The sequence below is a fragment of the Molothrus ater genome, chromosome 2 (assembly GCF_012460135.2).
Source record: "Molothrus ater isolate BHLD 08-10-18 breed brown headed cowbird chromosome 2, BPBGC_Mater_1.1, whole genome shotgun sequence".
Taxonomy (NCBI): Eukaryota; Metazoa; Chordata; class Aves; order Passeriformes; family Icteridae; genus Molothrus; species Molothrus ater.
The window spans coordinates 111,623,551-111,642,811 of record NC_050479.2 but is presented as its reverse complement, the minus strand read 5'-3'; the positions used below and the strand labels follow the sequence as shown (position 1 = coordinate 111,642,811).

At 45.6% G+C, this 19,261-nt stretch overlaps 1 protein-coding gene across 1 annotated transcript in view; it reads left to right on the top strand.

Annotated features, from left to right (window-relative positions):
* The first annotated feature begins 3,430 nt into the window (after positions 1 to 3,430).
* Positions 3,431 to 19,261, top strand: part of PTGFRN (prostaglandin F2 receptor inhibitor) — a 67,322-nt gene continuing 51,491 nt past the window's right edge. The window contains exon 1 of the mRNA XM_036394151.2: positions 3,431 to 3,522. Within this exon, the coding sequence (XP_036250044.1) occupies positions 3,459 to 3,522 (64 nt within the window). The 5' untranslated portion in view covers positions 3,431 to 3,458. The remainder of the gene's footprint in view (positions 3,523 to 19,261) is intronic.

Genomic DNA, 19,261 nt, shown 5'->3' with positions numbered 1-19,261 from the left:
CTTCTTTAGGATCAGGGTGTGTTCATGTTTCATGAACATGTGCATGCATAATAGTGTGTTTAATATAACACTCCAATCTTGATCCTTCCCCGAAATTCTGCTGGCTAACCTAGTTACCCCCAAATGAGAGACACTTTCAGCCTATACATTATGCAGAAATGTAGGTATGAAGAAACGTAAGCAAGCATTTTTACAGCATCATCAATAAATAAGTACGTGCTATCTACTCAAATCAACAACATGCTAAACACTGAAAGTCAAATGGGCTGCCTTCCTGAGAAACAAACAACTGACCATGTATTTACTCTGCAGCTCATGAATAAACATTGAAAATGCACAAAAACAGAGGAAGATATTTGTTTCAACTTGGAGAAAGCTTCTGGCTCAGACTGGCTCTCATAGCTGAACGATACAAAATGGAATTGGCAAGGGGGAAAAATGACATAATCACATACATGTAACAATCCATTGAAAGTAGGACACACAAAAAGGAGAAGAAAACAGGCTTTGAAGGAGAAGGTAGACTAACACAGCGGTCAACTTCAGACCTGCTCTTTCTGGCATCTGTGCTGGCGATTTACCAGCCTTGGAGAAACGGCTCTCAAATTGAATGAGAATCTCAGACACCTGCTTAAATTGTCACAATGTTACAGAATGTATTTTAACACACCCTGCTGCAAGGCCATGTGCTGAGGAGGGAAGAGCATAGTGATGAATGGCAGGATAAAGATGCTTTCAGGAAAAACACAGATGCAGAAAGAGATTTGGGGACTCAACATGGGTAATGAACTCCACAAGCTTTTTGTACAGCACAGGAAATGGTCTACTTCCATTTTTAGTTATGAGAGAAGGAGGAAAACAATGACTGAGAAATTACTTTTACTCTGAGCACAGCATGTGTATATAGACCACAATGACATTGTACCCACGCTGGGTGCCTGCAAGTCAAAAAAACACTTAGAAACACTGGAGTCCAAAAAATCTGCAGTGACCAAAACTAAATCCTACAATGTGAGGCTTCAAAGGAAACAATCTATTCAGTTAAACAAGAAGTTATTAAAAGCACCATGTATGGTTACTTATCCATGAAAATGGGATGGGTGTGCAGTTTTGTAGGCAAAGGCATAACAAGTTCTGATGTTTCAAAGTTGAAGTTAGACAAATTCAACCTTGAAAGAAGCAATTTCCTAGCAGCAAGGATAATTAAACATTGGAATAAATTAGTAGGTGGAAGACGGCAGTTGCCACTGAAGAAGACTCCATTACTTGGAGTCTTTAAGACGTGTTGTCTTTCTAACTCACTTTGATCCAGCTGCTGAGGAAAAAATCTATGGTTTTTGTATATGGGTCAGATTAATGGGTTATAGTGTCCCTTCTGTCTGGAAGTCTGACTATATGTAGGGGAAAAATGGTTCTTACTGAGGTAAAAGAGTGAGAGGTGCTTGTTGAGAACACAACCCAGGGCTCAGGACAGCAGGGTTTCAGGACTAAAGCTTGATGAAGGATCAGGAGTTTACCCAGTGCGGTGGAAGCTGACTAGTAAGAGTGAGACATCTAACTTGCTTTCTGAATTTGATGTAAGGGACACGTCTTGGTTTATGGAAGTGACATATTCCAGTGAAGAAAAAGTGTGTTTAAATGCTGGCTAAAGGAGGAGAGCAGAATGACTGGGAACAGGCAGCAAGAACAAGCAGGGATATGAGGGCATTTTGAATATATTTGAAGACAGCCTTGTTTTTTTCATACAACTTTTCCTCAGTCATGTTTGTGGATTCAGCCTCATTTGCTGTCTGGGAGCTGTGAGAACTTCAGTTGTGCACAGGACCAAGTGTCCTCCAGACAGCTCGTGGCTGCAGCTCTGCAAAGAGGTCGACCTACTCCTTGCAGGAGCTCAGGTAACTGTGGTTGGAGGGTGAAAGTTCTTCTCATCAGTTTTAGGAGGGTCTCATTTCATTCCTATCAGGCAACACCCTCTTTCCTGTAAAGCATAACAGAATAACAAAGTCCAGCCTAAAATCCAGTCTGATAATCATGCTCAGTCAAGAACACAGCGCACACTTCCTGAACCTCGCCCAAGCCAAGTCATGCTCAAGAGCAAGGTGCACTGGAGATGCTAGAATAAAACCTAAACCAGCCATTTTGAGCAGGAGCAGCTGCCCCACGCCATGCATAGGCTCCAGAGATTCCCCACAGGAAAATGTATAACACAGATCCTTCTCCACCACGGCGCCTGGACAACAGACAGCAAGGTGTGCCCAAGGAGAGCACAGATTTCCCAGAGAATGTGGCAAGGGGACTGAAAGAGCAGACAACTGTCCGAGTTACGAGAGAGCCGCCCAGTGCCTCCGCTCTTTGTTTTTACAAACAAACAGGAAATTAAATCCCCGAGCAAACAAAAATCTCTGAGCAGGCTGGGAAGGAAGGTGGTGGAGTTGGTGGCACGAATGCCATGCTGCAGCAGCCCCTTATTGAGTAAACTGGGATCTCAGGCAGGGGAAAGAAACCGAGTCTCAAAAAAAGGGCGATGCTGCTTGTGGGGCTGCCTGGCACCAGTGGGTAATGGAGTGGTGGCCTTGTCCACGAAGTGCTTGGGGTACAGACACACTTGAGAGGGTCGGTGCTCTCCTGCTCCTAACTCGGGCCGTGAGCAGGACAGAATCGCCGGAGCACAGGCAGGCCACTGCTGCCCGTGGAAGGGTAGGGCACACGATGGGCACAGCCGGCACTGGTTTTTGAGGTCACACAGGCATGGAATGGGCCACGAGTGCCCGCCGTGCCTGGGGCAGCCCAGGATGGGCACAGGGCCAGCAGTGACTCCACACGTGTGCGGTGGCTCGGTGCGCGGGATGTGAGCACCGGGGGCACAGCCGAGCCCCGGCCGCGCACACGGGGGGACCCCACCCGTGAGGCGGGGCCGGAGGGGCTCCGCAGCCGGGGCAGGAACGAGCGGCCAAACAGCGTCCCGGCCCCACTCTGCCCAAGGGCCGCTCCCGGGGCTCCAGGGCCGCTCCCGGCCGGGCCAGCCCGCCCTCCCCGCACCAGGGGCTTCCCCAAGCCACGTGTGCGCGGCGGCGGCGGCCCCGGGAGGGAAGAAGGGAGGGAGGCGGCGAGGGTAGCGCCGTTCTCCACTGGGCCCTTCTCGGCGAGGCGCTCACTCGCGCCCCGCGGCCCCGCTCTCCGCCCTCCCTCTCCCGCCTGAGGGGAAGGGGCCGGGCCGGGCCGGACCCCGCGCCGCCCCCGCTACCTGCGGGCGAGGGCGGGCGCTGGGAAAGTTTGTCTCTGTGGTTGGCTGCGCCGCGCGGCGCGGCCGGTCGGGGCGGGCGGGCGGCTCCGTGCGCTCGCAGGGCAGCGAGCGGCCGGCCGAGGAGCGCTGCCGCCGCCGGTGCCCCCGGGCCAGCCCAGCCTGCGAGCCCGCGGTCCCGTTCGCCTAGGGAGAGGCGCCGCGCAGCCCTGCCAGCATGGGGCACCGCGGGGAGAGGGCGTCCTGCCTGCCTCTCCTCCTCCTCGTCCTGCTGCTGCTCGGTGAGCCGGGGGTGCGCGGCCGGGGGCGGCGGGGAGGGCGGCCGGGGGTGCTCAGCCACCTTGCCCGCAGGTAGCGCGGCGGGGCCGGGAGGGAGGGAGCGGCCCGCGGGGCCGTGCCCGCCCGGGGCGCGGCGGAGCCCGGCCGGGTGCTGCCCTCGGCGGGGCCGGGCTGTGCCGCCTGCCCGCCGGGCTGTGCCGGCCCCCGGAGCGGGCGGAATCGGCCGGCCCGGATACCCCGGCCCCCGCTGCTCCCTCCGGGGGATCGCTGCCGGGCATTTCCCCGAAACTTTAGGGGGCCTCCCCGGAGCGGGGGTGGGTTGCGGGGTGCTGCCCGGGGGCTCCCGCAGGCTCCGGGGTCCCGCGGCGCCCCGGCCGCGGAACGTGGCGGTGGAGCCGTAGTTGCTGGTAAAGGAGCTGGAGCGGGGGCTGCGTTGGCGGTGAGGTGAGAGCGCTCTTTCGCTCCGAGAGCTCACCTGGCGGAGGTGAAGCCGCTGGCTGAGGTGGGACCCTCCATGTGCCTGTCCCCCGGGGTTCTCGGGGGTTCTCCGGGCGCACGGGGTGCGGGGGAAGCAGCGCTTCCCGGAGCCCTCCTGCCGGGCTCCCGGGGTTTGCTGCCTCTGCCGGGAAGTTCTCCCGCTAGGAGATAGCGTGTAATTGTGGAGGTGATGGTTTACGCTGCGTTCAGGTAATTGTGTAGCTGTCGTTAGCGTGACATGTGGCATTGTTCCTTCTTGGTGTCAGTGCCAGCCAGGCAGCGTGCAGGAATAAAGACAAGCAAGCTCTACACAAAAGGGTGGGTGGTGGTTGTCGTGGGATTTTTTTTTTCTTTTATTTTTTCTTTTTTCCCTTATTTTCCCCCCAACTTTGTACTTGCAGCGTTGTTGCTAACCCTGTTACAGATGTAGCAGTGAATGTAAAAGTAGAGAACCAGAAGACCATTCGGGTTAGATAGCTCTGTCTTGTAGTATTTTAGTGGCTTTGTGTCGGCTCTGGGCAGCCAGAAGGGCATCAGGTACAGGTGAGCAAGCATGTCCCACAGGTTACTCTATGTAGTTCATGATTCAGAACACTTGATTAATTGCAGGTAGTAAGTGGGAGCCTTTTCCAGATTTCAGGTGGAAAGGAGTAACTAAACAGTGCCCCAGCCCCACAATGCCAACACTCTTCTTTAAACAAAACTCTATTCACTGACTTAGTTTGTGTTTGTACTTTTGACTTTGCTGCGACTTTTTTTTTTCCTTAAGTCTGCCAGAGCACTTTCCTCATTGTTTAGATGTTGAATCTTTCATAGCCAGGTCTGCAGAGCTGAGAGTTGCAGTTGAAAAATCAGTTTCCTAAACCTGGTCTTGTCCCGGTCTTTTTCCTGTGGCTGCTTGCAGGCTGTTGGGGCAGAGGGTGTTCTGTCTCCAAGATCCTACCAGACAAAAGTGTCCACTGTGCTTTCTCTTACTTGCAGCTGACGTTAGTCATCTCATTTATCTTTACAGTATAGGCATGCTGCCAGCTGGGGAAACAGTCATGAGCTGGAGAGCTCACCTTCAGTATTTTTGTTTAGAAACAGAAAGGGAATAAGATTTTTCAAGAGGATGGTTTAATAGGACAAGCGGAAAATCAAGACTCTCAGATGCTCAAGGTCACGCGGCAAAAAGTAAAAACTATTAAGGATGACGCACAACAGGAAAGTTGTTTCCTTCTTAAATCAAGATGAAATAATTTGAAGAACTTAAAGTGTGCATGCAGAGATATGTGGCCATTGTTCATGATCTGGTTTGTCTAGATGTTCTGAGTTGTCTCTTGGGGATTTCTTTTTGGTAATTAGAATGGTGCTTTTAAAACTGAAAGTGTTTTTGTGTGCAGAAAAATCTCTGAACTGTAGTCTTATTTGTAGTGTGCGTTGTAGAGTGCCTATCTTTTGATGCCATTACTTGGTCACTTCTATGAAATATTCCAAAGGTTAAGAGGTTTGGAAAGTAGTCATTTTCTCACTCTGGATGGGAGAAGTACACTTCTGTGAACCATTTCTAGCAGCTCTTTAATGGAGCGATGGCTTGGAGCTTTTGCTGCAAGTATTGAAGAATTCTTGTGTAAGGGAGGTGGAGGGAAGGAGCTGAAGCATACACAAGTTTATCCCTTGTGAGTACTTAGACTTGACTGTTTTCTTCAGATATTTACAAAATAATCCAGCAAAAGGATGCAAATGGCTGAAGTATTTGGCTGTGACAAACGAGAATGTTTTAATCATTCTTTCTTTTTGATCCAGTACAGTTATAATCTGTTTGGTAAGGAGATTGTGGGATCCTGATACTAAGGCTTCATCTGGTCTCTCTTTTCTTCCTTCCTCTGGTGTGGTTAGATCCTGAGAAAGGAGGGCACTATAAGAGCGTTGTGCTCTGTCTGTTTCATGTGTGATTTCACTCTGCAGCCAATCTACCTAATCAACCTGTGAAATGCTCTGGAAACTAAAACATCTCTCCTAGGACAAGACGGCCAAAAACCAAACAAGCATCTGATTGTTACCAGGGCTCAGACAGTAAAGTAAACAATAAGCATTCAAGCTCCTGGATTTTTTTCCTGGTTCTTGTTTGAGGTCCAAGGTAATAATTTCAGTGGTTCTGAAAAAAAAAAAAAAAGGTTTTTGTTTAAATGCTATGGGGCATGAGGAGGGCATGTACTCAGTAGATCCTGGGGGAAAACCACTGATAATGGGTTTTCCAGAGATGGCCTTTTTCTTACTCACCTTTTAGACCTGTGTGGCACTCGCTGTCTGCTATGATGAAAGTCAGTTCCAGCGTGCCAGAACCCCAGGAGCTGTGTGTTTAGATGGATGGAGTTGTTTCCTGCATCTCGTGTCTGAAATTATTTTTTGTTTCTTTTCCTCAGAAGCTACAACAATTAGTCATTTGAATCAAGGTTTAATTCAAGCTCTGCAATAGAAGGCTTTTGGTAATTAGTGTAAGTTATTGTGATCATGCACTTCAAGGAAAAGCGTGCTTTAATCTTTTCTTGCATTTGCAGCTGAAGTGGGAGCATTAGGGAAAGGGAGAGCCTCTAGGTTTAGGGCAGGGAGGCAATGAAAGGATGATTGCCTATGGAGTGTTCAAGGTATGTTAAAGTGGAATCTGCTCCCTCTTCCCTTTCTGGTGCCTGCTCACCTGCAGGTGAGCCTAGGGCCTGGCCCTGGAGGCTTTTGCCTGCCTGTTCTTGGAAGGAGGCAGGCTCAGATCCTTACTGCTACTCGGAGAAGGCTTACAGCTAGACCTGCCTATCTCCTGTGACTTAGGAGGTGGCTAAAAAGGCTTCCAAAAGGGAATTACAGACTGCTAATGCACTAGAAGCATGTAGTGAACTGGAACTGGGTTGGTGAGGCACTGAAGGGCAGGTGGTGTTGCTGAGGAGGAAGCTCTTTCCCTGTGGCTTTGTCATGCTGATGTATTTTCTTGCTGTGTAGGCTGCGGGAACATGTGGGAATCGAGGGGTGAGCGCTGTAGTGAGTGTTTGTTCCTTTACATCCTGTGTTCTTTAGGGGTGGCAGATGATAGCTTAGTCACCTTCTCTGGCTCTCTTGCATCTTTGTAGGTGCCTGTCTGGGGCTGCTTTTTAGGGAGTCTAGGTGCTTTTTCTGAAATTCTTTGACCTTGTTCCCCAGGTTTCTTGATGGCTACATTTCAGTGTAGCAACAGCTTGCTCTCTTTAGGTAGCCTCTGTTGTGTTTGGCTCTAATCCCCGAACTGAGGTATAAACCTGCCTGAACAAGATTTGAAGTAAGCAGTAGGGGTCATTTAAAAATGCAGCCACATGCTTGATTAGAGGGGAATGTGCTTAAGAAAGAATATATATCCATCCGTCTAGTTATATAAACAAACATTCAGGAACATTTGAGATTTCAGCTTTCACATCTAATGTATTCATGGGTTGATTTGTTTCTATGTGGTTGTTTCTTGTTGTTGTGGGTTGGGGTTTTTTTGTTCCCATCTCCATAATCCTTGTCAAACACTAACCTGCAAAACAGAAATGTATGGTTTTTTTTTAGAAGGGAAATGGCTACAAATCTGAATAAGGTATTTTTAGAAAGTGAGCATTTCAGTTGTCTGGTTTTAGATGCCTTTCAGTGATATATTTTATGGTGTGTGAAGTTCTGTGTTTTAGAAGGAAGGGAAAGGGGACACATTGTCTGACAATGTGAATTCTTTCAGATTATGTATAGAAGTCGATTGAAAGTTAAGTTGGAAAGAACTTGAGGAAGACAAGGAGCTAGGTCAAAGTAGTGGTTATGTCAGTGTCTATAAAAGTCTCTAGTACTTTCAAAAGAAAGGTATTAGATGGAGTATAGAGTCAGTCTGTATATTGGAATGCAAATAAAAATATCTGTTTAATACTTTGCTTTTGACTTTTATTGGAGATGTTACCAGGCCTCTGATATTTGTTCTGCTTTCTCAGATCTGTGATAGTAAGTGATAAAGTCTTATAGACTTTAAAGTTTTATAGAGACCTGTGAGGTGAAATTGTCTAGGCATGTTTCCATTTCTGTCCAAGAATAATAAGCAGTTTCCAGCTTGACCCCAGTTCCTAACCTGCACAAGGTACCTCAAAACTGTATTGAACAAGGCAGGGAGAGACTGTCATAAGCAGGTTTGAAGTTGTTAGAATTTCCTGTTCTAAAGACGAAATGAGCTTACAGGGAGATACCAGTTTCTCAATGGTTCTCAATTTTCCCCCTTTTTTTTGTCAGTTGATTCTATAGAAAGCTCAAATTTCAGTTGTCCTTCAAGATTCAAATATCTATTGAGAAGAGATTTTAAAAATAATGAGAAACTTTTAATACACCTTGTGTCTTGCAAGGGGCAAAGGTGTAAAATCAGTTTCAGACCAAACTGCTTTTGGATAAATTGACAGGTAGCTGCTAAGGTGCCAAAAGTCTTCAATAATGTCTTTCCAGATGATCAGCATATATAAGATAGGATAAGAAGCAAGACAGAAATTAAGGAACTTAAAGTTTCTTAGGTCTTTTGAGTTTCATATAAGAAGCTGGTTTATTCATATACATGTAAGATTTCACAATTGTAAAGCATAACTGATTTCTTCTTAATGAAGTCTGAGACAGAAAAAAAGGATGGGTCTTTTTGGTTTTGATTTTTTTCCCCATTCCTTCCAGAGTTGGTAGTGGTTTCAAAGCTGGGTTTCCAGTGGAAACTGTAATCAACTGTGGCATTCTGACCAAGTCTAAAGTGAGTTAGGTAGAAGGTAGAACTGGTGTTGCTAAATGCCTTTGTTGAGTCTTGAAAAAGTTATAAAGCGATGTGGTAATGCTTGTAGATTTGAGTCCATGTGTCTGCCACGGGGACTGCTTGAAACTGGCACTGGAGTGTTGCACTTGGTGCTCCTGTTCATTACCCTGGAGGAGGCAAGTTGTGGGGAAAGAGGGGCTGAAGAAGCAGCCTGGGGAACAGTATCTGTTGTGTGCAGCAGAGGCAAAATCCTGCTGCAGAAATATGAAGAATTGCTGAAGCAAGCTGAAGTATTTGACTAGTGATAATCTCCACGGCCAGATGGAATTTGCATGGATGCTCTAAAGGATCTGTTAGCTGAGCTATGGGAAGAAGAGGTAAGAAAGGCAGAGAATCTTGGACAGGATTTCCTTTAAAAAAGAATCTGAGGGTGGTTTTTAGAATTAATTGACTTGTGAACTTCAGGAATGAGAACTAATTAAAGACTGGAGCTCCCAGGCAATCTGTCACAGATGCCAATAAGCCGGGCTGGCAGCAATGCCTGTAGTATATCTGCTTGTTACTGTTTTTTATGAGTGCCATCTCTTAAATTGTTTATTATTCTGCAGGACTTCAGGCATTCATGCTGAAATTTCCTGGGCTGGATGTCTACCACAGGTTGACTTTCTCCCCCCCCCCAGGAAACACTGCTCCCCTCACTTTCTCATTTCTCTTAAAATGCTCCAGTATTTCCAGTAGTTACACTGGGGAAGGCAGCAGGGTGAAGTCTTTTTTTCCTTTTTGATTCTTGCAGGTTCTAGCTATTTCTTCCTTGTCACTCTTGAACCAATAATAATCTCAGCTGCCAAGTTTGGAAGTTCTAGCACAACCCTGCTGTGGTTTAGAACAAGAACTGGAAATTTGGCTGGAGTGTTGACTCTGCATCAAGAATGTGGCTTTTGCTGTTCTTAGGAAAATGTCCAAATTTGGCCACATTATAGACTTGGAAAAGCATCAGTTTGTAAAAGCTTAATAGGGAATTAGTCTCAGGTCCCTAGAGAAAGCATTCTGTCATTGCTTGTAAGGTGTCAAAGGATTACAACTGCAGTTGGGGGTGGAGAAATGGAGCCCTCCTTTTTATTCCAGTTTCAGACTTCTGTAAATGTGTGTGAAGGCCTTTCCCCCCACTCCCCTGCCCCCCACTTCTGTTCTTTTTTTCTCTGCTTTTGCCAAATTGGCCAGTGCTGGATTGATGTACTGCTCTGTGTGGATCACTGATCAGAGCTGCTGTGAGAGTCTGCTGATTGTAGCACACAAAGTATATATATCATCTTTCCTATGTGTCGCTTGGAAAAAAAAAATCAATGTAAACTTTGTGTTGCTTTTAACTTTTGTTCTCTGGCTTCAGTTTTCCTCTCAGGCTTTTTTCCCAGATATCCATCACCATTCTTTACTTCACACTGGCTGTAAAACAACTCCTGCTGCTGTAGCTGCTCTTATTCCACTCTTTCTGTTTAACAGGCTTGATTAGTCTGGACTTGCCTTTCTGCCTTTCTTAAAGACGTGGTTTAGCTGTGCTGCTCGGTGCTTGCTTTGTGACTGCAGTTTGTGTGTTCTCGTGCTCTCTGAGTCACTCTCTCCTTGCCATATCGGTAGCCTCTGAAAAGAGTTTGGCGGAACCATTGCCGGGGGTCGTGTTGGTTAGCAAGAGTCCAGTTCCGACAGAAAGCTGGCTCTGCTCAGGTTTGCCAGTGTTAACAAGAACAATTGCCAGTGTAAAGGACTTTGTTTCCGTGCATGCTGCACGGCTGGCTCCGAGAGCAGAGCTTTAGCGCGGTGTTTGAGCCGGCCTTTGATGCAGTGTGGCTGTGGGGAATCTTTGAGCGGGCTGTAACGCATTGTTCTCCTACACGCATTGGAACGATTGTTGCAAGAGAGGCATCCGCGGGGACCTCTGCCAGCTCCTTATTGATGTGTGCAGTTTCATCTATTGACACGCTACCCTTCATTATTACACACTGGATCCTGTGGCAGTGGAATTCGCTATTAAATCTGCCCCGCGAAAGGGAATTGGCAGAGGCTGCTTTAAAAGCAGTGTGACCCCTGCATTTGCAAAGAATAGCTTCTAAATATGAAACAGATGCTGAACTGATGGAGGATGCTTCCTAGGTTTTCAGGGTACCAAACATATTCATTTGGAGCAAAAATTCAGAATTTGCTTGGTTTGTGAATGGTAATGTAAGTCTCAATGCCCATTTTCCCCCTCAGAAATGCATGTCTAATCAGTACATGTATTTGTGCTTGAATGCAGCTAGTAATACTGAGGTGAAAATAGGCAATTATTTGTTAATGGAAACTGTTAGAATAAGCAGCGAGGCGTTAGTCTTTCTGTCTGCGCTCTAATCCTCTTCCTAGAGGGTAGGAGGAGTGATGTGTCTTCCTTTGCCTTTTGCCTTTGCCACAGACTATTTTGTGCTTTCACAGCACCACCCATAATACTTACCCAGATAACATCCACCTTCCCCCAAAAGACATGTTATGTTCTTTAGAAGCCCAGCAATATGCTGTGTGTTGGGGAGGTGATGTCTGATGGTGTTGTCTGTAGGCTAGGTGTGTGCAGTGTTCTTGTTCCCATCCAGTTTATACAGAGCTTTAAGTTAATGTGGAGTAAGAAATGTATCACATCAGCCTTGTTCCTGTTTGATCTAGGGGCTTGGTTCTAGACAAGGCATGCTGTACCTTTTGGCAAGCAGAGCGTAAGTGCTTGGAGGTGGCCTCATCAGTGAGAAAATAAAGAACAGCTTATTAGAGACAAAATCACTTGGTGTTTGGAAGCGGGAGGTAAAACAAGGCTGGGTCTTCCCTGTCTTATCACAAGTGGGGTTGAATGGTCACTAAAGCTATGGACTGAGCCCTGTCTGCTGGAAACTCTATTGATAGGCACCTGTCAATAGTTGCAAAGCTGCTGCCATCCCTAGGTCTGTAGGTTTATCTATTAAAACAAAAAGTTGAGAAAATAGCATGTATACCCCCGGGGTCACTGGGCACAGAAGTATGGCTGTTGCTTGAAATTAGAAGTGGGAGAAGGAAAGGAGGAGAGATAACCGGAGCAGGGCATGCTTTCCACAGAGAAAGGGAAATGAGGGAATAGCTTGTTTAAAATGGAAGAATTAGTTAAAGGTATATCTGCATGAGATGGTGGTGCTGGGGCAGTTATCACCACAAAACAGCATTGGTAAAAAACTGCTGGTTTTTCAAAGCTCTGCAGTTGAATCTTGAAATACCCCTGGTTTTCTAAGCAAAGTTTTCTGCTCATCACTGGCAGGTAAATGGAATATCTAATTGTAGACTCCTGCAGAGTTTAAAACAAGGACTGAAGTGTGATGCATGTGGCTGCAGGGTATGCTGTGGCATCTGAGTTGTTGCTGGTGTCTGCCTTTAAAGTCTGAAAGGGCGGGTTGAGGGGGAGGCTGCAGTACTGTGAATAGAGTTACTGGGTGGGGATGTCCTTCCAAAATAGCTGAAGAACAAATGAGACTTCACATGGTAGCCTTGTTCCTGCTTAGGACCAGAGGCTGCAGGGCGTGTGCCTGTTCTGGACTTTGCCTTATGAACCTCTAAGGATCAACAGAGATAGGCCAAAGCTTCTTAGAAAGTAGCTGTTAAAGGTAGTTTGAAGTATTTTTCACTGATCCCCTTCTTGATGTGAGCTGTCAGCTTTTAGTTTGTATGTATATGGAGAGATTTTTCATCCTGGCTGATGCTGTAGAGGCACTTGGACCTCTTTGTGTCTCTGGGCAAGGGTAGTAACCTACAGGTGGATGCAGGGCAGTGCATGGGGCACTTCTGTACTCAAACTTGTAAGGTGGGTCTTTTCCTTGCTTTAACAATTCCTAGCCCAGAATAAGAAATGAGTCCCCTTACCTGGACTTTGACAGAACATGCATTTGTCACCAAAGTAATGTGCTAGCTTTCCTTCTGTGTTTTCTTCTTTTGGTTGCACTTCTGGTATTGGTGCACTGGGGTGAGAGCACGCTTTGCATATGTGGGCTTGGCCCAAGTCCAGCGTGAGCTCTGCTTTCACACGAGTGGCAGTCTGGGCTCAGCACTAATCCTCCAGTGTCAGGGTTGCCTTGTTGCTGTGGGATCTTGACTGCAGTCCAAAGCAGAGCTTTGGTCAGGTGACTCTCACGAGTCCACAGATGTTTCTAGGAATTAAAACTCTGCAGCTGAGGTTGGCTCCTGAGTGAGCTCAGAACCCAGTTCCTGATACAAAACAGCCAGATGTGTGTTGGCTGTGGCTGACACATGCACAAGGAGGGACAGCCCTGTCTGCCCTGGTTTTCACTGTTTTGTTTGCATGGGTGAGTGAAGAACTTCGACCTTCGAAGTTATTTGAATGCTTCTTGGCACTAGTTAACACCACCACTTCCTTCTGCAGCTCCCCAGCATTTGCTGGTTTTGTATGCATTAGAAACTTGAAAAGCTCATGAAATGACAATTGTTTTCAATACATGAAGCCAAGAAGATTTTTAACTTGTGGTAATTAATGCCCTACCTGTAAGACTTCTATATTGTCCTGGATGTATGGCACCAGATGATGACAGGAAATGGTCTGATGATTGTTTCTGTGTCTTTGCAGGATCTCTAAGTTCCTCACAGGCAATTTAATGTACCCTTTTCTTGTAATTTGATATAAAATTTCCTCTTGATACATTTACCATGTTTCAGGCAGATCTTCAGAGGGAGGGATGCGTCTGGGTAAGTCAGGCTGGGTTTGGACACTCTTTAAAGATGTGCAGAGGGGAGCAAGCATGGCTTGCCTTTGTTCTTGTTCTGCTGTGGCATTCCTTGGATAAGCCTGGTTCATGCAGTAAGCATAGCTTGGAAGGCTGGTGGGAGCTTTAGGGCACCTGTGGGTCTGCTTCAGCAGCCTCTGCCACAGGAGCCTCAGACTGTCTCCTAACTAGCCTGCCTGTGCTGAGGAGGGTCTGCTTTTCCTTGGAAAAGATGGCATGTGTGCTTTCTGTTGAAGTAGGTGAAGAGCAGTGAGTACCTGCTGGGAAACCTGAATAGCACTTGGACAGAATTCTGCTCATCTGGTGGTATATATTGTTGGCATTCTTAGGAGAGTGGAATCTCTTTCTTGCCCTCTTTCAGAACATCTGTTTCTGTGCATGAAGTCACCTTTTGCCTTTTTTTCTTCCATTTGAATCCACTTCTACCTAAATAGTCTTCTTTGCAGCATAAGAAGTGTGAATGCCAGCAAGGATTTTGTCAGGTCATCTTGGGTGTTTTGTTCTGCAGGGAAGTCACTGTGAGTAGAAGCACTGGAGTGTGCACTTGTGATGGGCAGAACTGTGAGAGGCTGTGGGACGTGAGCTGAGCTGTGTTTGAGCTCATTGAGGCAGAATGATAGGCAAGGTATAGCAGTAGAGATATTTTTTTTCTCTAGGACCTTGGTGCTTTTGAAACTTCAGGGAAGTTTCTTATTATATCTGTTTCAGAAAAAGGACATGTATGCCATCTTTTCTTACTGTGAGCTGGTCTAATGAAAGATCTCTAAAGAATATTGCCTTATATTACTGTGGTTACATAAATACTGCTGCTCTTCCATACAGTTATTCTGTGACTTGTAATTTTGATGATTTTTGCCATATGAATGCTGAGTTATGCATTGCATGGAAGCTCCTGTCACAAGTCCCAAGTAATAACAAAGCTGGAGTTTAAAACCAAATGAGCTCTAAAAATGGATTAGTTGGCAGAACATTATTTGAGTTTATGGTGGGGGTCATACAGAAATTCCACTGTCCATTTCTGTATACCCCCTCCTTAGCACCATCTACCTCTGATTGTTACAGAAATGTTTTATGTTGAGATGGAAACTAATTGGAATTAGGGCTATGAAGATGATGAAGGGACTGATGGGGAAGCTGTACAAGGGCAGCTGAAGTCACTTGTTTTGTTCAGTCTGGAGAAGAGGAGACTGAGGGGAGACCTCGTTGTGGTCTTCAACATCCTGATGAGGGGAAGAGGAGAGGCAGGCACCTGCTCTGTGGTGACAGTGACAGGACCCGTGGGAATGCAGGAAGATGAGTCAGGGGAGGTTTAGGTGGGATATCAGGAAAATGTTTTTCACCCAGAGGGTGGTTGGGCACTGGAACAGCTCCCCAGGGCTGTGGTCACAGCACCAAGACTCACAGAGCTCAAGAAGTGTTTGGACACTGCTCTCAGGCACATGGTGTGACCCTTGGGGTGTCCTGCCTAGGGCCAGGAGTTGCACTTGGTGATCCTGATGGGTCCCTTCCAACCTGGGATACTCTGTGATTCTCTGAATGTTTTCTTTCCTTTTCCTTTAACATTTCTGGCATTTAAGGATGAAATAGGGACAAACATTTAACTGACTGACATCCAGGCTTAGCAGGAGCTTGTGAAGTTAGGTTGTTAAAGTCTGTTCTCTTTTACTGACAGAAACTAGGGAGCCTCATTTTAAGCTTTTTCTGCAGGATGTTTCTTGTAACCCCAGTACTGCCTCATGGACTTAACCTGACTGTGATAATGGCAATTGAACATTCAACTCTTGTGCATTTCCATAAAAATACATAAATCCTGAAACAATCCACAGTAGTGATGTTAAATTTGTTATTGGCTTCTAGTGTTGACATTCAAGGATGCAGCTTTTGCCTCTGCTGTTGTTTCAGGCTCTCTGCAGATAACTTAACAGCCTTGGCTTACAATACTCTGGGTAGGCTTCACTCAAAGTTTGAGCTGCCCTGTATAAATGTGTGTCCTTCCTGCAGAAAATATTCTGATTATTGAGTAGTGCTGCTTAACAGATGCTTGTTTCAGGGATAGCCAGTTGACTGACCATGCCTGTGGTCAGGTCAGTCAACTGGCTATCCCTGAAAGTCAGCTTTCTAGCAGTCAGCTGTGTACATACCTTTTCTTAAAGTGGGTATCAGCTAGGAGTAAGAAGTGGTTTTGATGATTTACAGCACCATGCCCACGAGCTTTCTTTTCCCAGAGAATTTGTAATCTGAATAATGTGATGTGAGTACAGCTTTGTTAGATTTGTAAACTCACATAATGATTAGAAGGGAAGAATGCATCTGCCAGGTGGATTAATGAAGATGGTTCTTTTCATCAGTAGAGAGATTTTTTCAATAGGATCTCAGAGAATTCTGGGAAAACTCACTGATTGTACTGAGCAATTGTAGGTGATGGACAGGTAGTGAATTTCTTGCACTGAATTGTTAAGAGATGAAAGTGAAGTTTGAGCAGGGTAGGCAGAAATATGAATACCTTAAAACTGCCCAGGGAAGATAATTACACAAATATTAAACAGATTTTTTTTAAACACAATTCTCTTTGCTAAAGAGGATATCCTTTTACAATAAAGGCAAAGATTGCTACTTTTCCATCTAGGGACACACTGGACTTCTGTACTTTAAGACTTGCTGGCAATCCCTTGTCCAAGGCTTGCTTATTCTTTGTGAAAGGAATAAAGATCTTGAAATAATCTGTGTTTTGTCTGGGGAAAGGCAAAACATGATGTAGCTGTGTGCTTTGTGCCCTGCATTTTGACTGCAGGTAGGCTTAGGCTATAAAACTACAAACAGTGGAGGCATTTGTAGGCTGCTCTTACATTCCATTAAGGCAGGTGCTCTTCTGCTTGAATACTTTGAAATGTCATAATTTGGTGTTGTGGATTTGAACAGGTTTAAGCTCCTGGGAAATTCTCTTCAGATTATTAATATCTAAAAACCTGTTATTTTTTTCTGAAAAATTAAGTGGGGAGGCAGGAGGTGAGAGCAGAATTGTATAGTTAACTAGAGCCCTGTAAATTCTGTGTGTACCTTCATTTAGATCTTCACTAGCAACAGGAGTGCCTTTTAGCCACTTTATTATTTTCTTGTAACAGTAGTAATACTGATTGCTCTCTAATAATAAACAAGTTTTCTATAGGATAGTGGTGCTGTTAGCATGACTTATGACTGTCATTCCAGCAAGACAGCAACCCAGTTGGTTATGTGGTGTAGTAAAATAAAAATTGAGCACGGTGTGTAAGTAGTACTTAGAAGGTTTAAAGTGTGAATTTATAAAGAGCGAAGAAATTAAAAGGGAAATAAACAGTTTTGTTGTATTTATTTATGAAAAGCTTGTCAGGCTTATTGGTATGTATTGCTGACATTGGACATGGCTAGGTGCAGACCTGGGAGGAGGATACTTTATTTTTAAACCATCCATTGAGAAATCTGAGTACATGTATACCATGATTCTTTCTGAGCATTACTGAAGGCATAACTCTTTTTCTTTTGCCCAAGGGGGCTTAGATATAGCACTGACTTTTTAAACAACGCTATCTTTTCAGATGTTATCATGAGGCATGTGAGCAAGGAGAACTTTTCAGTGCTGCACAGAATTCAGTCTCTTACTTTATCTTTTTATTTGGGTTTTTTTGTTTGCTTGTTTGTCATTTTGGGTTTTTTTTAGTTGGGTTTTTTGTTTGTTTGTTTGGGGGTTTTTTGTTGTTGTTAATGCTTATGGGATCAAGCTTTCAGTTAAATTTTTTTTTACAGTCTGAGTTAAGGGCTTAGGTGCCAAATGAACACCTCTCCAGTTTAGGTTGATGTGGTAGAAATACATGTCACATTTCTGTTTTCTTACATATGGGTCTGTGTTTTGTGCTTGCACTGGGAGGGATGTGTCAGTTCCTGGGGTCTCTAGTGCTAAGGCTGGTGAGCAGGTCTCTGGCTTGGCATGGCTTCCAGGATGTGCTCAGGGGTCAGGGGCTTGCTCTGCTCGTTGGACAGGAGTGTTTGATGCTTTGGTTTTCTGGGCCCAGTCAGAAGTACCTGTGGGCAATATGGGCTCTCTGTGCAGTGAGTGCATCCTTTGTTACCCAAGGGCTCTTTGCCCTCAAGTGAAGGGGACAATTCAGAGACACACCTGTTCTCTAGAAATCCCAAAGGTACTTAAAAGCTGCTACCAAGGCTCTTCCCTCATGCTTTAGAAGCATGGACTGCTAATGCCAGTGTTGGTGGACAAATCCATCTACAGCTCTCCAGGTGAATTTTAGCACCCTTGACTTTTCTAAATCGGTGGTGTACTTTCCCCTTCTGTTCTTATGGTGTTAGACAGCTACTGTGTTTGCACTAGACATAATTTCAAGTTACATTAAAATTTTGTTTGCATGAACACAGGGGTTGGTGGAGACTTCTGTGGCTTGGTCAGCACTGCACTTTGCTTTTGCAATGTGTACTGGAGGTGTTGTCTGTTGTTGATGTGCTGCACGTGTGCGCCAGTGCAGGACCCACAAAATGGCTGGTGTGCTGTCCATTGGGATGCAGAGTCTTTTGTTCTGCTGAACAATGTACTGTGGGACATAACTCTTCTTTCCAGCGCAGCAAATGTGAGGATGCCTGGGGTGCATGCAATCTGCTGTCTGTTTCAATGTGAGCTGATTATAAGTGTTAGTTACAGAATAATTTCAGCATATCCCAAGCTTCACCCAAATATTAACAGCTACTTATTTTGTGCATAGGTTGTCTTGTTAAATAGTGTAACCTAGAATAGTTCTGCATGGAGACTGGAGCAGAAAAGAAACAATTAAGCGTTTTCCCTCTGGGTGTCTTTCAAAAAATGTATTCTCCTCCTCCTGCTATTTTAATGTCATGTTGGTTCTCTACACGCCTCTCACTCTTGTTTCATGCTCAAAAGGATTCCCTCACTTCTGATTTTGGAGTTACTTGAAAATTCTGTGTTCTTTCACTCCTTTTTTTGTCTCTGTTCTCACTGCTGGGCCCGGCCTAGTCACCAGCCTGGGTTCCACTGAGGAGCAGCAGTGATAAAAGGGCAGTGCCTCCAAGCTCCTGCTTCCTGAGGCTGTGGAAGAGAGGGGAAGGCTGACACCAAACACCTATTTAGCCTCAGGTCTTGCCTCTGACAGTGGCCATGAGTGGAAGCCTAGGGTAGAGTGAAGATATTACTATCCTAGTGTACTATTTAATGATCATATGTAGCTTGGAAGCTTCCTAAATTAGAGGTGGTATCCTCATAGAATCATAGGATGGTTTAGGTTGGAAGGGACCTTACAGATTATCTAGTTCCAACCCCCCTGCTGTCGTGGTTTTGGTCCCATGCAAAATCGAGACACCTGCCATGGAGAGGAACACTTGCCACTGAACCAGGTTGCTCAGAGCTCCGTCCAACCTCACCTTAATGTGCTTAACCTTGGCTAATTCCCCCAAGTATTTGCTGGCTCATGGGTGTTGCATTTGGCTACCTCTGAAGCTGGTTTCTGAAATGTTCTGGGTGTTGGCACCTATTAGATAATCTTATTGTGTTACCTTTCTCTTTCATCACCTCTGGTGTTGACTTGACTGTCCAATGCATAGCATGCCAATGACAGCAGCAAAGTATCTACTTAGGAGAGAAATAGCAGGAAGCATTTTGAGATGTATATTTGGGCATGCTTAAGTGAAAGTGGTAGCTAAAGGCTGAATCCCAGACTTTGCTAAGGCTCCAAATGATGC